This window comes from Mycteria americana, chromosome 10, assembly GCF_035582795.1.
Source record: "Mycteria americana isolate JAX WOST 10 ecotype Jacksonville Zoo and Gardens chromosome 10, USCA_MyAme_1.0, whole genome shotgun sequence".
NCBI lineage: Eukaryota > Metazoa > Chordata > Aves > Ciconiiformes > Ciconiidae > Mycteria > Mycteria americana.
Genome location: NC_134374.1, coordinates 23,027,430 through 23,052,580, shown reverse-complemented (window position 1 = coordinate 23,052,580; position 25,151 = coordinate 23,027,430). Strand labels below are relative to the sequence as shown.

At 37.0% G+C, this 25,151-nt stretch overlaps 1 protein-coding gene across 3 annotated transcripts in view; it reads left to right on the top strand.

The window, feature by feature from the left end:
* The window catches only part of DACH2 (dachshund family transcription factor 2), a 315,443-nt gene that overhangs the window by 235,958 nt on the left and 54,334 nt on the right, over positions 1 to 25,151 (top strand). For all 3 annotated transcript variants that reach the window (XM_075513257.1, XM_075513256.1, XM_075513258.1), the window contains 4 exons: positions 7,060 to 7,215; positions 10,063 to 10,235; positions 21,847 to 21,982; positions 23,852 to 23,932. In XM_075513257.1, coding sequence (XP_075369372.1) covers positions 7,060 to 7,215; positions 10,063 to 10,235; positions 21,847 to 21,982; positions 23,852 to 23,932 — 546 coding nt within the window. The remainder of the gene's footprint in view (positions 1 to 7,059; positions 7,216 to 10,062; positions 10,236 to 21,846; positions 21,983 to 23,851; positions 23,933 to 25,151) is intronic.

Here is a 25,151-nt window from a genome sequence, read left to right as displayed (position 1 = left end):
TCTCTTTATTTGTTTTGCAACATTTTCCCCATTTTTTAATATTGTTACTTGAGGAAAAGGCCATCCATATTTTAGCGATTGCCTACAGAAGACTGTTTTGCTGACAAGATTTCCTTGCTGCAGCCAATAGTTCCTCTACAGTGGTCTTAGAAAGTAGGAGAAAACACCCTGCCATATTTTAGTAGCCATCAGCATTTTTGTGTATGTAATCTGAAGGGATGAATGACCCAGTCTGTTGTTCGAGGGAGAGAACAGGTTTTATACTGTTATGAGTCTTTGACACCGAGCACCTGATTTTAATTGTGAGATTTAGTTTGGGCTGGGAAGGCCCGTTGTAGCCCAGTCTTACTTGCCAAGGCAACTGACAGTAAGGAGACTTTTCTGGTATTGGGCTTTAGCACTAGAATCATCGATCATAATTCGGGAACTTTAAAACACATTACATTTGCCACCTTCTTATTTCTTTTTCTCTGTTCATTTTAAAGGGAAGGAATTGATGGTTTTGGAGGGATGGTTAGGTTCCTAAATAAATATTATGTCTCTGCTTTTATCTTCTAAAAAAGTACCTTCCTGAAATTAGTTGTTCTTAATTAAATTGGCATCAAATATTCTGACATATTCCCCGTTATCTTCAGGATCCTGTTGCTGTGAAATAAACTTTGATTTTGCTGTCATTAGGACTTTTCAAAAAGTTCAGAAATTATATTCAGATTTCAGATGCCTTCTTATTGTATAATTATCAACAGATTACTTCACCTAAGTTGTGACAGACATATTTTTTAAGTATGACTGACTGATGGACAGATTGGGAATTGCTGAATTAATGGGCACATTTCAAAGCTTTGGCAGGGCTAAGCAGTAATTACATCTGCTGAACCACTTGATAAGTTTTTGGAAGTAGCCCAGTAAAGCCATCACTGGATTTCTTGAGTTTTAATATCTTACCCTACACACTTTCATGGCTTTCTTGTAGGGCACAATCCAGAAGTTGATATAGCCCAATACACCCAGCTAAACAAATAAATGCATTAAAGCTTTAAATGCATTGCAAATCTTCCATTTAGATTTTCAGATGGGTGTCTTGCTTTTGGGGGCTGATTAAAAATCTCATTCCCATTTTAAAGTAAGCAAGTTTATTTGAGGGTAATAAGGGACCACAGTAAGTGTCCACGCTTGCGTGGTCTCCATAACGAACATCATCTACTGCCAATATGAGGGACAGAATTTGGGGTTAAAGGGGTCATAATCCTCACCCAGAACAGTTCTGTGTTTTTCTGACCGGAAGGAGACAGTTCACCAGGAGTATGACCTGGATGGTATCTTCCTATCCTTACTGTAGTGAGATTCTCAGTTTATCAGATGTGACAAACATTGTTTTCTACCAGATCTTCTCTTTCTGGGACATTCAAAAGTTGATACCATGAACAGAGTTGACAGAAAGTTGTTGGCTGAAGTGTTTTCAACAGAGGATATTCTGTGTAGGCCAAAAAAGTGACCGTTTTTCCCAGTACTGAGGTGAGATTAGGATATTGGTAGAAGCAAATAGTCTGGGACACCTGCAAATACTGGGGCTAGGAATGCTGGCAAATGGGCCCATGTTGTTTTAGGACTACTGAGGTTCTAGATAAGCCAAAAAATTTCAAAGGCCTTGTGTGTGCTGAACACTTATAAAAGAAGTCGGAGGTGATAAATACTTTGTAATTATCAGTGCTGAAATAGCAGTGCACTGAATACTTTTTTCTTTGCAGCTGATGTTATGCTTAATATGCCCAACAGCGTGAAGAATGTGTTTAAAAATAATTTTAGAATAAAATTGGACAGAAGATGGTATTGCTTTTAACAATTTGAGTTCAATTTTTCAGAAATGTATCACAACAAAAAATAAAATGACAGACATAGATTGAAACAGTGTGGTTGTTCAATTCAAAGGTACCTCTGACAGAGTGGATTTCATTTAGCTAGACCAGACAGTTTTAAGGCTGATAAAATGAATTTGAAACCAAATGAAAAGAAACTGTCACCAAATTGAACTTTGATTACTTTCTGGAGATCTTTCAATACCTAAAAACAAGACACTAATTTAATCTTCACAAGTATATCTTCACCAAAAAAAGGTTTTTTTATTTTGTTTTGAAGAACACAAATGCACAGAGAGATTTATTACTAGAAAACATGTAGCTTTAAGAGTTATGTTATAAAATTACTAAAATCAAAGATGGGTGAGAAGCAGCATTTTCAGAAAAATGAAGCTGAGCTTATCACTTGCATTTTCTTCGAGTAAACAAAACGAAACTTAAACAGAGGCACTTTGCTTACAGACATGTACATGACTGTAAATACCCTTGCAGTGGATCCGGGAGTACAGTGTATATCATCAACAGCACGTGTATGTATTGCTTAGGCTGATTTCCCCTATCTGTTTGTGTTACCTGTGATTTAACTCCCTGTGCAGCTGAACTCGTCTGGATTCGCTGTTCACGGGGACTTTGGAACAGACACATACAGAATGTGGCCACTGGGCTGTAAAATGGCGTTATGGGAATGCTTACCTCTCACCGCATTTTAATTTAGAAGTGAATGGACTGGGGTTTGTTACATTACTTTTGCTTTTGCTTAGTTGAACATAAGCGTAATTCATGCGCTGATAAATAAGTTCTCTCCAATAACCTGTTAAGACTGGTAAATACCAGACTTTAATTATTAAGTATATTGTAAATAACTCTTTCTCTTACCAAATCCATGTAGTGTCCGTCTTTATCTGTGCCCTTTGAAACACACGCTACGTCTCTGTGTAGGTGACTGTGTACAATGCAGACAATCAGGCCTTTTTTTTTTTTTCATCCATATTGTGTATTTAGCTGCAAAGCTGGAAGCAGATTTGCTGCATGGCCTGACCTGGATGGTTGAAGCAGGTCAGACCTTTTTTCAGCCGCTTCTGCTGGGCAGCCAGTGCATTCTGCAATCTTTTAGGATGGCTGGCCGGGTAATATCTCTGCCTTTTGCTTCCCACTTTGGTGGGGCTATGTTAAGGGAAGCGCAGTCTCTGTGCTTGCTTCTGACAAGCATCGGGAGCTCTGGAAGATGGAAGTTCTTGCCTCTCTTGCCCTTTTTTAATACTGAGTACAATCCGTTCTGGGACAAGATCGACTAGAATGCAAACAAGATAAGGAAAAATTACCTTTTTGTCCTTTAGTTTTATCTGTTGGAGAGAAGGTCGTATGGGTAGTGGGTAATGGTGTTAAACGTAAAGCTTTTTGTAAAGTGTATAAATGATGTGTTGGCATTTTGACAAATCAACAGACTTCTGAGTGCTCTAATAATATTCCTATGACACTTATGAATCAAGTTACTAATATTTTTAAATGAAATATTCTTTCTCATTTAAAATAAATAAAAAGCCATGTTTCCCTTCATATACAAGAGGTAAAGTAAGTTCCGTTGCTGTTTTCTGTTGTCTCATTTTCCATAGTGTTGTATGTTTGCTTTCTTTTTTTGTATCTTTTTTCCCCTTTTGTTTCATATATACCTAAAAGAAATTACTCAAAGTCCATCTCTCTATATGCAGTAGTACAGATCATTGTTTAATTTTAGACTCCTTATCTTCTATATTAAAAAGAATGAGAGCCTTCACTAGCTTAGTGTGGACAAAGAAATTATTTTTTTTCCTAATACACATTTCTTCAAAGACCAAACCTTTTGAATATGAGAGAAGAAAAATTCATCTCCCATACATTTATTTCTTTGTGGTGTATTGAGTGATTCATATCATAAAGTTTCATTTTTAGTTTCACCTGTAAGCTCATCATACCAAAGACAGGATTTAGAATCAGAACATTACATCTTTGCCTTATTGATGGCACCTATTTGGACAAAAAATGACAATGAACAGAAATCTCCTGAAAAATTGTGGCTAAACCTAAATTTGAAGTATTAAGGAGGATTTACGTTATGTAGATGTATTCACTTCTAATTGTTACAGTAACAAAGAATTTGAAAATATGCATTGAGAGATATATATGTCAGATACGTACTTGCTGATACAACATGCTGACAACTGTGTTACTAAATAAGAAAATGTGTACGCTCAGAAATGAATACTTTTAAAAAAAGTTGCACGATAGTAAAAGGCCCGAGTATATTACCACAGGTTTGCATTTTACATACTTGGTTTATAATGTGAATCTAGTTCTGGCTTACTATTAATTTATATGTAAATTTTTCTTACTGTATGGGAGTAGATACTGCAGGGAAGGATGCAAGTTTTCTTTTAAAACTATTATATTTTAGCTGTGCAAAGGGACGGTGGGTAGGAAGAACTGGAAGAGTCTGGTATAGAGCACGGGAGTAGGACCCTGAGACTTCCGGTTTCACCTTTAGTTTCACCTTCCGGTTTCACCACTTGTCTGCCAGGTGACAAGGAGGAAGCTGCCTCAGCTTTCCCACTTGTAAGTTGGAGATAATCCTGCTGCCCTTATAAAACACTTCACAGGTGAACAGTTCTAGGTAAGAAGTAGTTCTAATTACCATTTTCCTTTTAAGAGACTTGCTACCACGTAGTGTATGCAGTCCAGATTAAGTGATGAAGCTGTTACCTATGTGGTATACTGCAGACTACAGGATACATTTCATTTAACATGCACTTTTATTATACATCATATGCTCAGCAGTATTTTTTTTTTTTTCTTTCTCTAAGGAGAAGTGATAGGGAACATAAGAGTACAGGAATGGTCTGTAGAGATAAGTGTATTGCAATTTATTCTTGTGTTGCTGGCACTGAATACTGGAGCAGATTTACAAGTGGAATTTGCAGGGAAAAAAGTTATTGTCCCCATGTGTAAGAAAAACTCGTCCAGTGATTTGGACTGTATAACATAATTTAAATTCAGTTTCCTGTTCCATTGCAGGTTTCCTGTATTTCCTTAAGCAAGTCACTTTTCTGTGCAGTGCAATTCTCCATCTGTAAAATAGGAATAATTGTACTTTCCTGTGGAACGTGCGACAGTTGTAAAGCTAGGCACAGAAAGCTGGTAGGGCACTCTGATACTACGGCTTCAGGGCCACAGAATTATGGTGGGTAGATGCACAAGGCTTTGGAAAGACAAGAGAAACTTCCAGAAATAAGTAAATGAGCTAAGAGTTTAGACCATCTGTGCCTGGGGTTGGAAGTATTGGAGAGAAAACAAACGGGGTGAGGGAGACTTTCAGATGAAGAGTATAGTGTTTTTTCTTTTCACTCAGAAATCTCTGACAAACTGCCTTGTGTACAGTTTTCATGGCCACTGCCCTGATACATGAAGTTGCATGTACAAAATCTATTTCTAAGCAAAAAATTCATGCTAAGGTACACGTCATGTGTTTTTTGAGGAACAATAAAGTGTAAATGTTAAATTTACTGAAAAAGCATATGGAGAAAAATAAAACTCATTTGGTAAAATCAAATGCTAAGCATTTCCTCAGAAAATCTTTTTTAAATTACACATTTAATTTGAGAAATACTTTACCAAATAATACCATCTCTGTTTCACAATAGTCAGAATGAACAACTTCTATACTAGGTATCAGCCAAACGTTACTTGAAAGAGCTGATAATACAGTATATTAAGTAACAAAGATGCTGAGACAGCCTAAACTGTAGTAGTAGTTCTAATTACTGCACTATGCCATGTTATATTATATCGCACGGCATAATTTAGTGTATCTTTCTTTTTCAATGTATTACTCATCATTTTACAAATTACAAATCTTTTATAGGAAGGTAATTCATACTTGGACATAGTGCTATGATGGAGTGATTTCCTTTTTTCTCAATCATTGATCTTTCAAACTTTTTCATTTAGCCTTATTAATCATGTTTATTAGCTAAGTGTTGTCGTAAAGAATGGAATTTTTCTGTTACTTTCATATTCAATTAAAATGTTTTTTTGCTTGCTGCCTCTATCTGCTGCATCACAGTAATCTATTTACTTATTCTAATTGAAATTCTTGTTCATAAATTCAAAATAAAGTCAATACTGCAGTTACACATTTTCATAACAATCTATAATCTAATTGAAAATGTGGGGCATACCTGAGAAGGGAGTGTACTTAAAATCCCTTTTTACTCTAGAAATGTTCAATCTAACTTTTTTAAGGTGGTTTGTTTTGTGGACCAGATGTATTTCAGAATTCACTAACATGGTCTACTTAACTGCTGTTTAAAAGGAACTTGTTGTTATTCAAGTGTATAAGTGTAATTCTGAAGAGAACTACAGTCTGTAAAATTGCTGCAGAACACCCTCTCTTCAGAAGACCAAACAGATACTCTAGACCAAAGACGAGTGCTTAGTTTGCTATACTGTGTTTTTGTTGTAGACAGTAATTACTGTGCATAGTAGATATCTGGACTCTTTAAATTCCTGAATACTGATGATTTCCAAGCCCAGCCTAATGCCTGGCTTGTTTAACCTAGTGAAGTGAAGTGTTTCACTTCAGACATCCCCAGTATCAAACCCAGCAGTGGAGGGAAAGCTATTTAAGCTCAAAGATAACATAACAGCAGGATAAATTGTTGTAACCTGTTCAGGGGTGAATTTAAGCTAGAATGCTAGTGAGCATTGGAGGGAGTGAATAGCGGAGTGATTCTGCAGTAAGATTAACAGCGGTGAGAGACCAATGAGCCCGAGGATGGACACCGATTAGTCGCTGGCAGGGACTGGGTGGCCTGGTTCCCTGTGATAGCAGGAGATTGTGATTCAGTGTCTCAGATGTTCCCTTTCTGCCTTATTTACTTAATAGTGACTGATGTTTACTTGGATGATTTTATCCTTAAACATTTAGCTTTTCCTGTTTCCAGAAACCAGTGTTACGAAGGTAGGTGATGCTGAAAGTTTCTAATCATATTTCTTGCCTGATGCATACTTATTAATTTATTTTTAAAAAATTCAGGCGTAGGTTTCAGGTGCTGTGTTTGTGCTAGGTGCTTAGCTACGGTAAAAAGTATTAGCTCGCTGCAAACCAAGCAAAATGTCTTTTAAAGAAAAGTATATGCCACTTATGGTTTGTTTGTACCCTGTTTTGCAGGTGGGAGTGAATCCTCCTGGGATAAAGACAAGCTTCAGTCTCCCATTACAACAGGATCACAGCACAGCATTGGTCATCCCACACTGTCAGGGCAGTCGAGCCTTGGAAGTGCGCACCCACTCAGTCCTCTCCAGCAGAATCACCTGCTCACCAACAGTACGTACTGTGCTCTTACGGGGAAAAAAAAAAAATACATGGTGCCCTGCTTGGAGGCTGGGCTTGCATTCCTTCCCAACCTCCTGAAGGTGGGGGAAATGGCTGGGAGACACATGAGCAACAGGAGGGTCAGTCCTCCCACTGTCTGCTGCACTCGTGCATCATGGCCAAGCCACCCACTGGGGTACAGCCGCCCTCTTTGAATAGTCACCCACTGCTGGGTTAGGGCCTGTCAGTCCTTAATTTACATTTCCGTGGCCTGGACAGGAAGGGAAAAATAACCATAAAGTTGCTTAAAGTTTTAGCTATATGAGAAAATTATCTTCCAGGTGAAAATGCTGACCACCAAATAAAAATATGAGAGCCAGTAATAAATGCAAAAAGTCTGGTTAAAAGCGAGCAGAAGCAATCCCTTTGCCTTGTACTTGCCAGGTGTGGGCAAGGTCATCCATTGAACCCACCTATCCAAAGCAACTGGAATAAAATGACACAGATAAAGTTTGGGTTTGGAACTTAAAGCTCCCTTCAAACCCATCTCTTTTCCTTCCCTTAGGAAGGGAGCAGGTGGGAAGCCAACAGTTCCCCTTCTCCTTTAGAGGGAAGGAAGGGAAGGGAAAGGTATTCCAAGAAAGAAGTTCAGGATTAGCATTTTAAAAATTAGTGAGGAGTAAAGTTAATTCTAACAGATGATGATGGATGAAGAATGAAAATCTCACTATTTCTGAATTTTTTTACTTGTTTAAGCTCTTCATCCTCAAAGTTTTGAAAGTTGATTTTTGGTTTTAGTTTTAATGGATGAATGGCATTTCTGGCTCCTTACACAATTTTAGGAGCAGATAGTTCCTTGCTACCTATGTAGGGCCCCAGGCTTGAACAAATCAAAGCTATTAAAATGACTCCTACAATATGGGTCTGCTTTGTTCATGGGAAGGTATGGACCTGAGCATTTTGGGTTAGGTGTCAGTAGTTAAGAATCACCAGATCATAGGACTCAAATTCACTGTAGTTTATCCTTTCATTTTATATTCTTGCATAATTCAATACCTGTATATATTTTACAATACAGGGATATTGTGTTCTTTGCTGTTAAAGAAAACTTTAAAGATATTTTTCAGTAGATTTTGTAGTAGGCAAGTGTCTATAGGGTATTAAAGGGTTTATTGAATGTCAGACATTATGTCCAATGATTTGCAAGTGTAGGATATATTTTCTTCATAGTCCTCTGAAATGTTTGACGGATTGTGTCTTAAAACTGGTGATGTGCTGTTAAATTCTGTTTGTAGTTTGCATTTAGTTTGCATGTCAATTGGACTTTAAGTAGACATACAACTCAATGTGGCCAGATGGTGTCTGGGAGTTTTGGAACTCTATAGAGTATGAGGAAAGATTATTGGGCTGTTAAGGGAGATATGCAGGGGAACAAAGGCTTATGGATGTAAGCACTGAAGGGGATTGTCGGCATGGTTTAAAGTGAAGGGAGATGTATATGGGCTTTGCTTATTACCTATCATAATTAATATTGGTGTGGATCATTATATAAAGTATATAGTGAATCATAAGACATCAGAGTTGTTGATCATGATATGCTCAAGCTAAAGAGCGTGGGAGCTCAGAATATATACAGTTCTGCCTTTCGTGGTGGGCACAGTGGTGTTTTTATATCTCTATAGTCAAATTGTATTGGAATAACAAGCTATATCAGTCAATGATATTTTTTTATTGTGGGTTCTGTCATACACCAAAATGGTGACTGGCCTTCTCATTTAAAATAGTTAAGGTAGAGCCAGAAGTTAAAAAACTTTTAGAAATAATTACTGTGAATAGCATATGGTTATGAGTAGCTATATGATTATGTTATTTACTACTTGTACCTGCATTTTTTAATGAGAATTTCTAATTAAAATTTCACTTAAAAAAATGACAAGGCATTTTGTCTGGCAGAATGAGTCCTATTTTTTCTGAAAAAATCATTTTGGATGCCGAAAGGTAGTTATCTTCAAGTGTCTCTCTAAAGGTCTCTCTAAAGAGTTCTTAAATGCAAAATAACCTGAAATTATTTTTTCCAGTGAATTTTTGGTGTCTTGGTCTTGCTTTCCATTGTAGTCATTACTAAATACAACAAGTAATACACACGCTGAAATAGATATTAATGAAATATGAGAATCCAGTTCTTGCTAGCAGTAACATCACCTTTTTGGCAATGTCAAGATCTGCAGGTTGGTCCAAATGAATTTCATACCTTCTTAAATTGTTTTGTATCCATAGCAGAAGACAATTTAAAGTGACTTTGGAAACTAAAATCTCTGGCAACAATTTTAACCTCTCATTACATGTTCCAGTTCACAGACTTTCTGTACAGTAATTCAGTAGTGTCTATAGTCCAACCCACAGCTTCCTGTATTCAAGAAATAGGCCTAATAGAAAAATCTAGTCTCAGATTTCTGTATATGTGAACTAATAATAGTAAGAGGACGTGGTAGGAGTATATTGTCAGATAAAATTATTAATAAATATTCGTCTGATGTATTGGAAAACCATGCAAATATCTGCATGTTTTGTGGTTTTCTCTTTATTGCTCTTAATAAAGAGATCGCTGAACATATGCACTGTTGTATATTCATTTTGCTAATATTGTGTTACTTTGCAGCTCTATGTTTCTTTCCCTGATACAAACCATACAGCCTTTTCTGGAATACAAAGACAATTATTCCCTATGTAACATCAAAATTCTTAACACGTAATAATATTGAGTTTGACTAGTCAATGTTCCAGTGGACTCTAAAAATTGAGGTGTTGGGTTATAAAGTGAGGGACTGACACATATAACCTGCCCATGCTCTCTTTCAGGGATAGACCTGCCGTTTATGATGATGCCCCACCCTCTGCTTCCCGTCAGCCTACCTCCCGCTTCGGTTGCAATGGCAATGAATCAGATGAACCACCTCAATACAATAGCTAACATGGCTGCAGCAGCCCAAATGCACAGTCCTCTTTCCAGGGCAGGGGCCTCTGTTATAAAGGTAAGAGTCATCTATGAGACTTAGAAAAAATAGCTTTTTGTGGCTAACAAAAACATTTACAGTGACTTTCTTAAAGAAGATAACTAAGAGGCAATGAGCTTATACTGCTTATAGCACACCTGGTCTGCTGCTCCTGATAGTGCTTCAGTTTGAGGAGATACCCGCGAGTACAGTCAAGAAGTTAAGATGCTCTGGTCTATCTACAAATCTGTAATGTAATTACAAACAGATACTAACGCTCACTAGAGGCTAGGGGAATAAGCATCTGTTAAAGCTCAAAAGCTATTCTAAAATGTTGTTTAAAATCAAACTTAATGTTATACTTGAAAGAAAATGCTATAGAACGTAACAGGAACTCTGGTGCAGTGCAATTCTAGAACAGGTTAGTAGCAGAGAAAATCATGAGTGAGTATAGTCTCTGGTAGCCACACCTAAGTTTCCTTCTGGCTGGATAAAACATGTTTATACTTTTGAAAGGCTTCTGATAGTCTCTTCCAAGCAGGTTGTTAAGAAAATTTCATGCCTGTGTTGAGAGCTGAAGTCCTGCCACACGCTAAAAAAAATGTTGAGACAAGAAATTTTCAAAGTAGAAGCATATAGCATCAGTGCATGTGAAGGATCGGTGCTATGGGATTCTCTAAAACACAGTATGTCCTCTTTTTACTGAGCAAAAGTGAAAAGTTTTATCAATCTAACTTTTGTGTGTATTTGCATGCACGCGCACGTTTCTTGTTGACAGAATAAAATTTTGTCAACTTTGAAAGGTAGTTATTTTAGTCCATTTTTCTGCTTTAAAATATATGAGTCTGCAGAGCTATCTGTTCCGGAAAGTACATGTCTTTTTATTTTGATATTTATGCTCCTTTACACTCATGTATCCCCATCATTCTGGAATCCCAAAGTTCTGAGTTGCTTTAGTCTAATAACTTACACTGATTTGCTGAACTTAATCTCTCGTATCTTTATTGTAAAACATCTTAATTATAAAATATCATTATTTTATCATTGAGAAAGTTACTGTTGCCACTATTACAGGCCAATTGTGAGAATAAATTAGTTAGGATTGTGTTATACTTTCTGTTGTCACAGCTTGCCACTGCAGGAAATTTTGTTTCTACATCAAGCAGGGAAAGAAACTAGTAGTACATAACCACATGTTTATTCTTCATGATATATCATGATATCAACATACTTTCAAGGAAGAAAGCAAATCTCTTTTGTCACATTACAGTAGCATAAAATATTATGTGTCTCTGTTGCTGAGGTTCTGGAGGTCTTCGTTTTTCTTCTGATCTTCTTGGGGGCCCTGAGCATCTCCAAAATTGCCTCAAGTTGTTTTTCTTCTTTACTGAGAGTCCACTTCCAAATTACGGCAAATGTTGTTCTTAATACTTTGATTTTGTTAACATTCTGTTTCTTGGATTCTGGGAGGCTGGTTAAATTCAGGGGGGGCATTCCCCAGTTAGAGACTATTTAGGATTAAGATCTATAAAACCTTTTCCTTATCATCAGTGTATCGGCACAGTTGTTGACTGGGCAGGGGAAACATGATATCTCTGATGTCCAGCTGTCCATGAGTTGATGCAAGTCAGTGAATTGTTAGAAATCAATTGAGGTTCCATGCATTTTCACTTGGTAACCTTTTCTTTAACTGTTCAGAGACCTCTTGAGAAAACCATAACTTAAATACAGCAGTGGAATATTTGTAGCAGCAAGTGGACTGCATAAGCTTTGATTGTATTTTAAATGCTATCAGTATGTCAAAACAGAGATGAAATATGTATTTGTAAACAATGCTAGTTCTTTGTAATATAAACTACAGTTTTTGACAGCAGTTAGGTTTAAGGATGGTCTTTAGCAGGCCCTTGCTGATGCTACTTACTCATTTACAGCTATTTTTTTCCCCAACACCTGCACTAGAGGATACACAATATCTCCACAGCAACAGTAGGTCTCACTAGCACTCTAGTGGGAATTATTTCCTCTACATGATGTAGAGGAAGATACACCAGCAGCTAATGTGACAGAGGCAAAGTGTGCATCCATTGCTGTGTTACTCTCACCTGTCAAGTGATGCTGCATCTTTCTCTCGTTTGTTCTGAGTGCTGAAACTGTAGATGAATTTTATTACAGACAGTGTGAGGCTCCTTTTGTCCTTTCCTTCCCTTACGTACAATCATCTAGCTCTGAATGACGATCAGTTAAGATGAAATCCTTGTACAAAACGAAACATGTAAAAGAAAAGCATTGCTGCTGTTGTTACCTATCAGCAGTATTACTTTCATTATATGACATTATTTAAGTGCATTTAATAAGTACAAAAAATTACTAGTTTTAGATAGACTGCAGTTCTAGCATCATGACATTACTTAAAATGGGAGAAATGAATCGAATATATTGAGTGTGTATCTATTTCCATACTCTGATGACTAAAATACCACTTGGCCTGTTTTCTATAGGTGTGAGAATCAGCTGCTTTATAAAGGTTTTGAATGAAGTCATTATGCTTTTTATATCACGTTTGCCATTTAGAAATAAGCTGTTCTACCAAGATATGCATGATCAGCAAAGTTAACATTTAGTGCTCCAGAAAGAAATGTCATAACTATGAAACTTGATTTCTTCCTGACAGGAACACTATAAATTAGGCAGGCACAATGGCCAGGCTCGCAAAACCTTCTTAGCCATCTATAATATGATCTGATGTGATTATAGCAGCACCCGCTAGCAGTGCTACAGCTACGGTTCCGACAGTGCCCCTGTAATAAATCCAGCCTTTCAGGGGTTTACTGTGCAGCTGAAAGAGCTTGCTCTGTTTGAAACTTGGCTCAAATGGTTCTGAAGAATCTGTAATTGAGGGTGTCATATGGCAAAACCAAAATTTGACAGCAACACTGATTCACCACCCTCTCTCTTCTCCCTCTTGCGTCTATTCTCCTGTTAGTTCTCTTTTTCCAGAGTTATTCTTCAGCTGGATGAACTCTGCAATCCAGTTACTGGCCTAGGTGTAAAATGCTTTGCCAGCCTGGTCTTGAGGACCAGTCTGGGGTGGAACTTAGCTGAAGGACACTTGAATCATGGTGTAGGCTAGAAACAGCAGTGAATAAATGTAGGAGTTTACTGTCATCCAATAATTTTGCTCCTCAAACTCAGAAAAATCTACTCCGTGATGATATTTTTAGGTCTTCAGAAGTGAAGTTTGGGTGGGCCCTTTATACAGAAGAGAAAGGATTTTTCACTGAAGTTTGTAGAACAACTCAACTCCAGAGAGCAATAACTACATGATGTTAAGATTTTACAGTAGATCTATAATGAATATGACTATTAATATGCATTCACAGCATATTATACAATTTATCATAAAGGAGCTGTTAAGATATATGCTGAGAACACAAATTGACTAGAATGCTGAAAGCACACCTAAATCTTAACAGATCATTTAAATTAAATTGGTTCCAAAGGAGTCAAGACCTCACAGCACATCATGTGGATGGCAAATACTCAAAGAGGTGTCCCAGCAAAAATAGCAATAGCTCTCCTGTTCATTGACAGTACATCTGAACCTCGGAATCAGCCCATGCCCATATAGCAACCCTCTGTCCATAGTGGAACGAGGCCTCAAGCTGCAGATCCTCAAGCTATGTACAATGAAGGCATCAGGAGTGTTAAGGTAGCGTCATCAAGCCTAAAGTCTCAGTTTATACAGATTAAGCCAGAAGGGGCTTATATGACTGAAAAACGTATTAGCTTACACAATTTCAGCCAAAAGGCGGCGGGGGGAGGTTTAGGGTTAGGAAAGTACAAGAAGGGCTGGCAAGAGCCAAGTTTCTGGAGCCGCAACTATGCGTGTCTCCGTATATGCACTGAAAGGCCACTTTTGAAAGGCCACAGATGTCCTTTGGAACAGGTTGGTGGGAGATGCTGTGGCTAGGGTGGGCTTGAAATTGTGGGAACCAAATCCAAACCAGGGGCCTTAAGCTTCTTTCGTGTTACACATCAAACGAGTACTGAGAGTAGAGTAATGAGGCAAGATTTTATCTGAGAGATTTGAGAGGCTCTTTTACCCTTTCCTCCCAGTTTTTCCTTGCTCCTGGTTCTGTTCACCCTACATATTTTGCACTTTCCTTGCCCCTCTTGCTCATGGCTCACCCTTCCTCCTCCATCTCTCCTCCTTCTCGTCGTTCTCTCTCCCTTTCCTTCTGGCCCTCCAACAACCTCTTCTGAGCTGCTGAGAGATGTGCTTCTCCTGAGGAGGAGTATTTCTGCAAATTGGTTTCCTGCTGTCCATTTTTCTTCTATCGTCATTCCCTCATGCTTGCTGTATTCCTACTTTTCTCTTATTCTTTTTTCTGTTATTCTTTCTGCTCTTATCCAGGACCCAATTAGGAATAAATGGCACATTTTTTGAATGCAGCTGGAAAACCCAAAGAAAATAAGTGAAAATGGAATAGAAATGCTTTGTTTCCAAAAAAACTCAAAGCATTTTTATTTTTGTATTTGAAATATTTCTTTCATAATTTCACCCCAATGTACTTCAGAAACAAACCAAAACCCACTCACTTCCCACACACACACAAAAAAAAGGGGGGGGAGGAGGGACACATTTTAGGTTAAATGCAATGGTTTGTTTTGGTAGGGAAACTGAAATCTTGTACTTCACATCAACTCTACACAATTTCTGTCTGAATATTTTGGTCTACTGATAAACAGAACAAAGCATTATTTGTACAGTGTGATCTAGACATGCAGTAGAGATTTTTGAGTCTCCTTTTCTTTGTGTTCTGTTCTTCTCCTGATTTTGTGGGATTGTTAAAGCATTTGTAAAGGATGTCTATGACATGATTTTAAATTCCCTAAAGAGAATACAGATGGGCTGTGTAATTATTGCTGAGAGGTGCTATTTTCTGTGTGCTGTACAACTCACATTCATAATATTTACCTGACAGCCAGAAAAATGTGGCCATCTCAGAATACTCTGAAACAATTCGTCTCAGTATAAAAACATTTCTCGTTACAGAACTTATAACATTTAATTTCATATTTCTCTGTGCATTCAGTTCTTGCTGAATTGTTCTCACAATATTACAAGATTTATAAAATAAAAATTCCATAAAATTTATGTTATTTTTCTTGTTAGATTGATTCTGTCCTGTTTCATAGCGTGTGTTCATTGCTGGCAGCTTACTGCTGAAATGGGTACTAGAATATGGTAGGGGAGTGACATGTGAGACAGAGTAGTCTAAGTTTGCTTCTTATAAGGCTGATTTTTGTGGCTGTATCTGTAGCAAAGGAGAAGTGAGTGTTCAGTTTTGTATCTTTTTAATCACTGATACAGAGAAACTACTATGCTGGGAGATGTTCAGGTCCCTACAAATTGCATTAAATATCCTTCTCATCTCTCCTCCTTTGAAGGGAGCATATCCCTCTCCCTGCAATGCCAAGAATGCCTTGCTTGTTAACACCAAGACACCTAGTTGCTAGGTTAAAGAATAAGCAATGAATACTTATTTTAAACTTGCAAGTGGAAGAAAACACAGTAAGAAGCAAGTGCATCTCTTTTTTTGCAAAGCTTGCAAGGGAATATTGTTAGGCCAAGCACATACTAGCTTTTAGTTCTGGCTCAGATCTTTTTAGTATTGGCTTAGTCGTTTGCATTTGTACTTAATAACTAATATAGCTATAACGTAGATTAGATACAGCATTATCATCATTAGTCCTGGGAGTGCCTGTCTTTCATTCAGTAGCAGCACTGGGTGAAACAATTCATAGGAGGGCTACAAGTAGAAAGTTTCCACTGCAAGATCCTTTCCAATTTTAGTCAATATTATACTTTCAGATTCAAAGTAAAATGTAAAGGTAAAATCTTAATATCCGAGTGAAGGTTGCCATAGTTTTCACAGTGACTGCTAAGTTAAGAAATGGTGAAGAAGGAGGCTCTTGTTTGGCTGTTTACCAATGCCATCTGATTAGCCGTGGTGTTCTGTTTGGCTGAGCAGCTGGCAATTAATGAATTGATAGGAAGTAGTCACAAGGTAATGGAATTAGCAAGTGAACATCTGGTATTAAAAATCAGTAAACGTAGAAGAGTTTTTATGATTTCTTAAATTTGGTGGGAAACTAATTGCCAGTTGACTACAACTGAAACAACTATATGTACACAGTGAAAAAAATTGCATTTTAAATTGCAAAGTACATATTTTAAGTGAATGACTTCCCGATACACTACAAAAGATGAATGGGATCCAGCTGGCTTTCAGACATACAGATCCTATCTTAGTTTTTAGACCAGCTGTTTACCTTGTTCATCTCCAGTTCTTACAGCAACTGGAGATACTATAAGTAGTTCAGAAGACCAGCAAGTTATCCATACTCTTTGCGTGCGCCCGTTTCCAGACTGAGATGATTCAAAACATAAACCTAACCACTGTCCTCTTGCCCAGAAACAGTAACTCTATAACCATCGTATTTCTTGTCAGCCACTGTCCGGTATTATTTCAGATTTAGCACAGCTCCTGCTTACTGTGACAGGAGTATTCTTTTTCTTTGAAAAGCCTACATTCCAATTACGTATTGCTTTTCTCAATAATGCATTAGTTAAGGACTGTAAACTTTAGAACATTATTAAAAATGTATTTGTTATTAGAATTCAAATAGTATTAGTATCAACTAAGGTCAATTGGAAAGAAATATGTGTCTTAGCATTAACTAAAAAAAAAAAAATGTTAGCAATTCACTTCTTTGCTAACTGAAATTGTGCTAACTTTTCTTATTCTTCCCTCCTATTGAGGGTGGAATTCAGCCAGGGAGGTAGGAGCAGCGATACCACAGGCATGAAATTGTGGTAGTTTTGGATAGGAGGTGAGGAGGTCTGCAGCCAGTCTACTGGCTGACTGCTCCTGGCTCTACAGGCCCCTCCAGAGAAATGAGACTCTGGTTTCTAGAATTTTTAACTGTGTAGTCCATTTTGAGAATCCGAGTGGTGATTTGGCAAGCACTGGGAGATCGAGGTGTGGCACAATAAACATCCCAGTGGGGAAGTAGTGTGCAAATTAACGTTGGAAAATGTATTCTGCCGGAGCCTGTGCACTCGCTGTTTTTCCAACACGGTCATCAGCTCTGAATCTTTCCTACAATAGTTGAAAACTCTAGTCTAGACCTAAAGACAGTAGAACCCCCACTTTTCCTTCCTCTCCGTTTCATCAGTGAGGTTTGGAGAATTCCAGTTCTCCTGCTACTGCAGAGCCCTGTAGAGTACAGAAGCAGCACCTCAATTAAATATGAAATATCAAGATAAATGTCTGAATAAAATATCCAGGACTCAGACAAACTTCCAAAACCTGCTTGTCAGCAGTGAAATGCCATTAAATCCTCTAGGAACTCATTAATAGATTAACATTTGGAAGAGTAATTACAGCTAGATTAGAACTAAGAATAAAGAAAAATAAAGGAAAATCCAGCAGCATCATTTCTCTAAACTCTTGACACAAAATGAAGATCAATACTATAAAAAAATCAGAGGTAAGGAATTAAGGTCAAGATGATTATGTCAAAAATAGGTAAGCTGTTCATATATATTGCAAATAGAACTGGCATTGATGCAACTGTTATGTAGTGTTTCATATTATTTGTGTGGAATACTACCTCGCAGGGGATAGAAAAGAGATATTGAGGTGAAATCAAGGATGTATCTGGAAATTGGATGAGTCGATGACTTTAGTGCCGTTAACCTAAATCACAACTAAAATTAACAATGTCAAGCTTTGTAGCTACATTTTCTGAGCCAAAGCAAGACACTGATCTTTAGTGAGACAGAAATATATTACCCTTCAAAAGGATTAAATACTGCAAAAGTCTTTTTTGAGAATTTATGTTACAGCTCTGTAAAGGGAAGAGAAAAGATAAGATAAAGTAGGTACTATAGTTAGATAAATAGGTGAGATCTTGTGAAATATTTTCATTTTTCATAAAATTCTCACAATCTGTAAATTTTATATGTATAATTCATTACATTATAACCTGGAATATGAATCTTGCAAATTATGAAATAGGAAGAAATACAAATGGAGAAAACATTACTTTATTTAGAAGTGCTTCTCTATTACTGTGAGTGTATCTACTGTAGAACCAGGCAGCATAGCAGTGTGCCGGTGGGAACTGAGCTATTTTCAAGAGGGGAAAAATATAAAATATATGAAAAGTAACTAGGTTGTAAAATACATAGGTGACAAATAAAATGAAGTCATCAATGTGTAAAAAAATGTTAAGGTTTTAGATTTGCAATTTTCCTATTTAAATGCCCTCATTGATTTGTTACAAATACTGTTAACCCTGTGTTTGGAAAATGGTGAGGACATTATCACTTGTGTTCTCATTTGTAATAAAATAGATTAACTTGCTGTGAAATTTTAACTAGGCTGAAACACAACAGTAGCTACCTAATGAACCAGAGCACATTGCTGTTAAGTAGCTAAATAGATGCATACTGATTACAGGACTGAAAAATGGATCTGTTTACTTGCAAAAAAAAGAGTCAGTTCATGGTGTTATTCATTTTAGTAGGGGAAATTCAGCATTACCTTTCCACACAAACATTTCAAAATAGACAATTTCTTGATCCATATGCAGTCTTACGTGATGATACTCTGTTCTTATTTGTAGTACGTATGATACAGAGAAAATTTCAGCTCCTTTGTTGCTTATAGGGAAAAGTGTATCTTCCCTGTATATGTAAATTTTTGTAACTGGTAAGATGTTAGATGACATAATCAACTAATTCTCTTAGAAAGTGATTCACTGTGTGATTAAGAATGACATTATTATTTGACACTTTTATTTCTGCCTGAACATTTCAAACCAAGGCCCTGAGTTTGAAGGCAAATTACTTGAAGCAGAGATTGTTTTATAGCAAGAGACAATGGGAAATGCAGTTACCAGAAGGAGCTCGAATACTTTGCTTTTCCAAATCATCAGCTTTTGAATTACTCAGATAACTCCCATTTAAGATGACATATATGGCTGTTTGTGTGATATCTAAGTGTTAATTCATAGTCGTATTTGTTCATAGGGTTTTTTTGCAGAACAGTTGGCATGTCCTCTCCTTGGCTATTCATTTTCATGGTTGCAATAGACAATGAAATTTACTTAAACTATGTACTCTTCTGTAAAAGTAATCATTTCAAAATGATATCTTAATTGTAAATTGAGTACTCTCTATAGTAAAAAGAGAGCAAATAGTGCCAAAGAGGACTGTTAAAACTGAAATCCAGGCAAATAAAATTATAGTCAGAGTTGTAGCCTGTTGGCAGTTACCTGTTTGGAAGCTATTATTTACACAAAGATAAAAGTCACATAGTATTTATAAGCTCAGGATTGCATGTATATGATTCATCATTTATTTAGGAGAATACTTCTTGAGGAAAGAGTATGACTTCTTTTAAAAGTAACTTAATAAGCAACCCATCCACAGAGTAAGTCATGGCTCTCTTTTACTCTTCCGCTCATCTCAGCAACCTCTAAAACCACTCTTTTGGAGACCGAGAAGAAGAAAACACAGGAGACTTTAAGATCAGTGACTGACTTTTTCCCCCCAGAATTTGAAAATTTGTTTGTTTAAAACCATTCAGTTTTCAAAATTTTAAGAACTCGTGACTCAACATAATAGATTCGTATCTGTTAAAACTTAATAAACATTTTTAATTAGCATTCAAAAATACTGCAATTAAAAGTCTCCCTTTAAGATTTATTAGTTATTGTATGTTCATTAAATAACAGATAATTGGTGAAAACAGATCCATTGAGGATTAACAGCTATGTAATAGATACACATCTGTTACATGATTTTGAGGCTCAGTTGTTATTTAATGTACAATAACTATCCTATTAAAAACACATTCAATGCTACGTTTTCAGCTGGTGTGATTGGAATAGGCAAATGCCACCCCTTGCGATTGGGAGGATCCAATCTCACGTTCCCTTTGCATCATTCTCAAATGTATCTGTGAAGATGAGTGTGGTTTAGAGGGATGGTTTTAATGGGTAACAGAATATTCTTAAAATGCCGATCTTACTGCCAGTGTTATTAATGAATTGCCTCAATAGGTTATGAACAGCAGCTATTATGCTAGCTATTTATAATGGAAAAACTATTAGAATCTACCATTCTCTTCCTAAAGCTATATTATTGATTTAGGATACTGTCTAGCAAAAACTGCATACAAAGTTCAGATACTATTGAGTTTATTTTCAAAAGCACATGGTAAATTGCCACCAAGTAGCCAGATTGCATACTCCTCATGAAAAATCTTTGAGAATAGGTTAGAAAGGCAGAAAAATTGTGAAGTTCCTTTGAGACAACTTCCCCAGATTACACTGTAATTGTGATTTTTAATGAGGTGGGGGCAAGAGGATCTCCCGTTTTAAAAAAAGTAAGTACTATTTCAGTTCTGAGTTTCCACCGGGAACAGCTGATTGCCAGGGATGAGGGCAACTTCAAAGATGCAGTTTTTGGAATTCTGTGAATTCAGGCATCTCCTTGTTAGTGTCTCTCCATTGGAACTACACTTTTGAGAACTTGTAATAGAGAATTTAAAACATAGAAGGGATTTTAAGATAAGAATATCTAGATTCTCTCAGGCCATGATCTGTCCCTTTTAGAAGAGTCTCATTTTTTGTTAGTCCTGGGAACAGGAATGAAGGGTACTGGAATTTTGAATTAATTCAGAAAAATTACACATGTGGAATCACTGGGTTGGAAGGGATCTCAAGTGGTCATATAATCTCTTGCCTTCCTCAAGACAGGATGAATTTATCACTTATGCCACGCTTGTCTAACCTGTTCCTAAAGATTTTTACTGATGAAAACTCCACGGCATCTTCAGGCAATCTGCAAGTATAGATACACAGAACTGCAGAATTTCATTTTGCTAATTTTTTATAATTTCTTCTCCTTATTCTTCTCCTTACTTAAAGTACTATGTATATTTAAATTAGAGGTTAATATCAGTTTTGTGTGCAAATGTACACGTAAGAATTTGCAAGCACGTTCTTATTTTTGTTAGCCAGTGGTGCTTTTCATGCAAAAGTGAAGTTCTTAGCAGTGCCACAGCTTTTAAAATACATCTGGGCGCTACCCTGAGAAGATATTGATGTAATTTATTCAGGTACAGATTGTAGTGAGTTTACAAATTTGACTGCATTTAGTGACTGTTTAGTCCAAACCTGAATTATTTATTTGAAATGACACTCATATATGTCAATTTTACTATCTGTAGATTAAAGTAGTTTGTGAAAACAACATGAAAAAACATTATTTATGTTCCCATGAGTGAAAAAGTCAGAAAATAAAAAGTTACCAAGAAACAAAAAGAGGAGGTGGCAAATGCTATGTCATGACATAAAGGCTGACGAGCTGTGTCCAGATACATTGCATGTAGAAGGCTATACTCTTTTTGGCTATAGAAGACTATACTGCTCTTTCAATGTGAATTCTGTTCACTATTTATCTCAGAAAGACCATTTGTTATTGCTATTTTAGCCAACTCAATTTTTTCGTTGAACTTCAGTGAAGTTCATGAATCAAATTGCACAGACCTTGTTTTATTTCTGTTTCAAGGAAAGGATTCAAGACAGCCCTTCTCCAGCTCCGTCTCTAGAAGACAGTCAGCGGCCTGGGAGCCACGCTTCCTCCCATCAGAGCAGCAGTGTGTCCAGCTCGCCGTCCCAGTTGGACAACACACCAGACAGAATTGGTTAGTGCTCTGCAGCCTCACACCCCTTCGCAGTTATTGACTTCAAGAATAGTAGAAGTTTGTTGAGGAAAATAATTCTTTGCTGGGAAACTCACGAAAGCACTCACTTGCTAAAAAAACTCAGAAAGTTTGTCAGTATAATTTGTTTTATTAGGTTCATCACTATGCAGAGCCCAGCCCCACAGAGTCATTCTGTGCCAGTATCCACCCATGCACAGCAGATATCACCCATTCTCTGGTACGACCAACTTCTCTTGCGTGCTGGTGTAAGAAAGTGCCTCTGAAGGCACCTGGAATTGAAAAATAGCAAGATATCTTTTTCTTTGTATGTATATCAGAAAAGTCACAGATTATATGATGGCTTTTCCGTTACAAAAACCTCCTCATGCCCACACATTCCCGCATCAGCATGAGGCTGAGGGCTTTTTGCTTTTTTTGATCTCTCCACCACAGCTTTCACAGCCTGTGCGTTATCGATCCTGTGTTTAAAATGCTAATTCAGTCTAGAGGAAGTTTAGATCCTATTCTTGGTGCTTCCAAGAGGGATCTAGGGCAAGTCAATTAACATGTCTTCACGTCAGTGTATGTCAACACTGTTGTCTTCACAGTGACTGGAGCCTATGCAGGCATTGCTGAGATAGATTTAAACTACAAAAACAGTGCAGTCCATGTAAGTCAGTGTAGACTTCACACCCATCAAATAACTACTCAGCTGCTTGCTGGGATTTTGCAGTTTTGACTCTGGTCCATGCAGCAGCACCGTGGCACTACATAGCACAGTTGGCTCTACGCAGACTAGTCAATGGAACCTGAACTACTTTGCCTAAATGTATGCACACACAGGGCAGAGACTAGAAAGTAGATTCCCCTCAGCTTTTTCACATGTAAAATAGGGCTAGAAATAGACAGGACAAGAAATGTAACTTCCTGTAGCAACAGTGAAAAAGGGACTTTTGTCCTCACTGTAGCTTTTGAAAGCTACTGTAACTTGTTTTATTAATAGTAGTAGCACACGCTGCAAGCCTCTGGGCTCCAGAAATTACGCTGAAAGTTTTTTAAAGAAAACTAGGTTTTATTTATGTTGAACCAAACATCTCTCTGTGTTGAAGTCTAACGCTTACTATTGCAAAGTCATGTATATATACTTTGTATCAATATAAATATATATATTTTTTTACTTTTGCAATTTCAAAAAAAAAAAAAAGCTTTCCTTAAAATATGGTGATGAATTTTTTAACAAGTGTCTTCACTGGCGTAACTTCAAATTCTGTAATTGGTTAACTGCAGAGAAGGAAATGTTCTAATCAAATAAGAACAAAGGAAATAGGCATCCTGAAATCATAAACTTAACACCTCTCACTGATCTTGCAGGTGTTAAGTCAAGAATTTCAACACTACAGCGTATTGTTTTTTCATTGTCATCTATGAATTCGGGTTACTATCTGTCTATCTGTTTTTTTTATAAGCTTGCTGCTTTATAGATAGTTACCAATACTTAAATCCTTAAATGTATTTTTCCCCAAAATGATTTCTGTGAAGTACTTTTCTAATTAGTTAATTTGAACATTTCATAAGAAATCACATTCATCTCGGTAGTAATTTGGGTTCTATCTTGGTATCTTTGTTTCATCAACTTGAGCAAATTTGCTTTTGCTGCATATTTTACTTGGCTCTAAGTGCTGAACTGGGACAGCGAAATGGTTGATTATGGACAATAAAAATTGTCAATTGCTTTAGAACTTACATAGTATAAATAAATGTTAAAATACCAAAATATCGTCAAAGAGGAAATATAATTTAATATTTTCCTCTCTTCTGACATTTTTGTACTGACAGTGTTATATAGCTGTGCACTCTGATTTTTTTTAGCTATGCTGACCAACAGCAGGGAAGGAGAACTCATTGATCAAGAAACTGGGACCAGCCTAAAAAAAATACAAAAGGAGAAAGGTAAAATTACAGACTGTTTTCCATCTCGGGCATTTAATTACACTTCCTATGTGTTTTATTCCTTTTTCTAGTATTCTGCATATGCAATGGCATAATATTACAAATTTAAGAGAGCTAAGTGCCTAATTGCAATGAATAATGTATCCAGTGAATTTACATGGCATTCTCCTTAGGAAGTGTAAACAATCAGATCTTTGCTTCTCTCTGTTTATATAGCATGGGGCTAATATTTTGCCAGTCTTTTGACTCAATTATTTATGAAGTTCGTAGCAAATACTTGATTAGTCACATGGTATTGTTTCTTTGCCTCCAGCGGATGTGTGTGCAGACTACTCTAATGCTGGTACGTAGGTGAGGGAAATAAGCCTTTTTTTGCATCTAATAATACTACATTACCTCACAAGTGAGAGGCAGCGAGGGAAGAAGTGACGTTTGGCCGGTTGTGATTGTCCTGTAGGCAGGGAAGTGCCGCCTCTGCTCGGTTCTCCCTGCAGTGGTGGTTGGGTGCTGGAGAAAGGGAAGACGCTGGCGTACGTGGGTAAGCCCTGGGGAAGTGGTGTAGTGACAGAGAGCACGTGGCATCTGTGGCTGCACATCGAGGAAGAAGCAGCCATTTTGTTTCCTTGCAAATATAACAAAAAAATAAATCATCTTAATAGGCAAGAGGTTTATTCTGGCGGTACGTGCAGAAAGCACCATACAAAATGAGTGTCTGCAAAAAAAGAAGATGGGATATAGTTAAAGAAATAAAAGAAAGCTGATAGTAAGTGAATACTGGAAAAATACTGCAAAGGCATGTGCTGAAGGACATAGTAACGTTTAGGAGTGAAAAAGATGTGAAGAAAAGGAAGAGAAGGAAGTGACCAAAAGAGGAGACAACATAAGCTAAATGTACTTATAAGTCTACAGCAAATATGAACATTTTATCATAAATGAAAACACAAACTGATCTATATTTTGATTGAGGTGATTTTAGGTTATCTGTAAAAATCAGACAAACTCATACATCTTAGGCCTGTGTAAATGATTGCATTCTCTGTATTTAATGTATTTTCTGAGAAAACTAAAAAGGCAGGTATAGACAATTTTACAAGCTACTCAAGAGAATTTGGAGGCTCCATGTGCCCTGTGGTTCCAGAGTTATATAAAATTATTTGAGCAGATTCATGGTTTTGTATGATCAGCTCTATTCCTTAGACATCTGCGACTGATCCAGTTA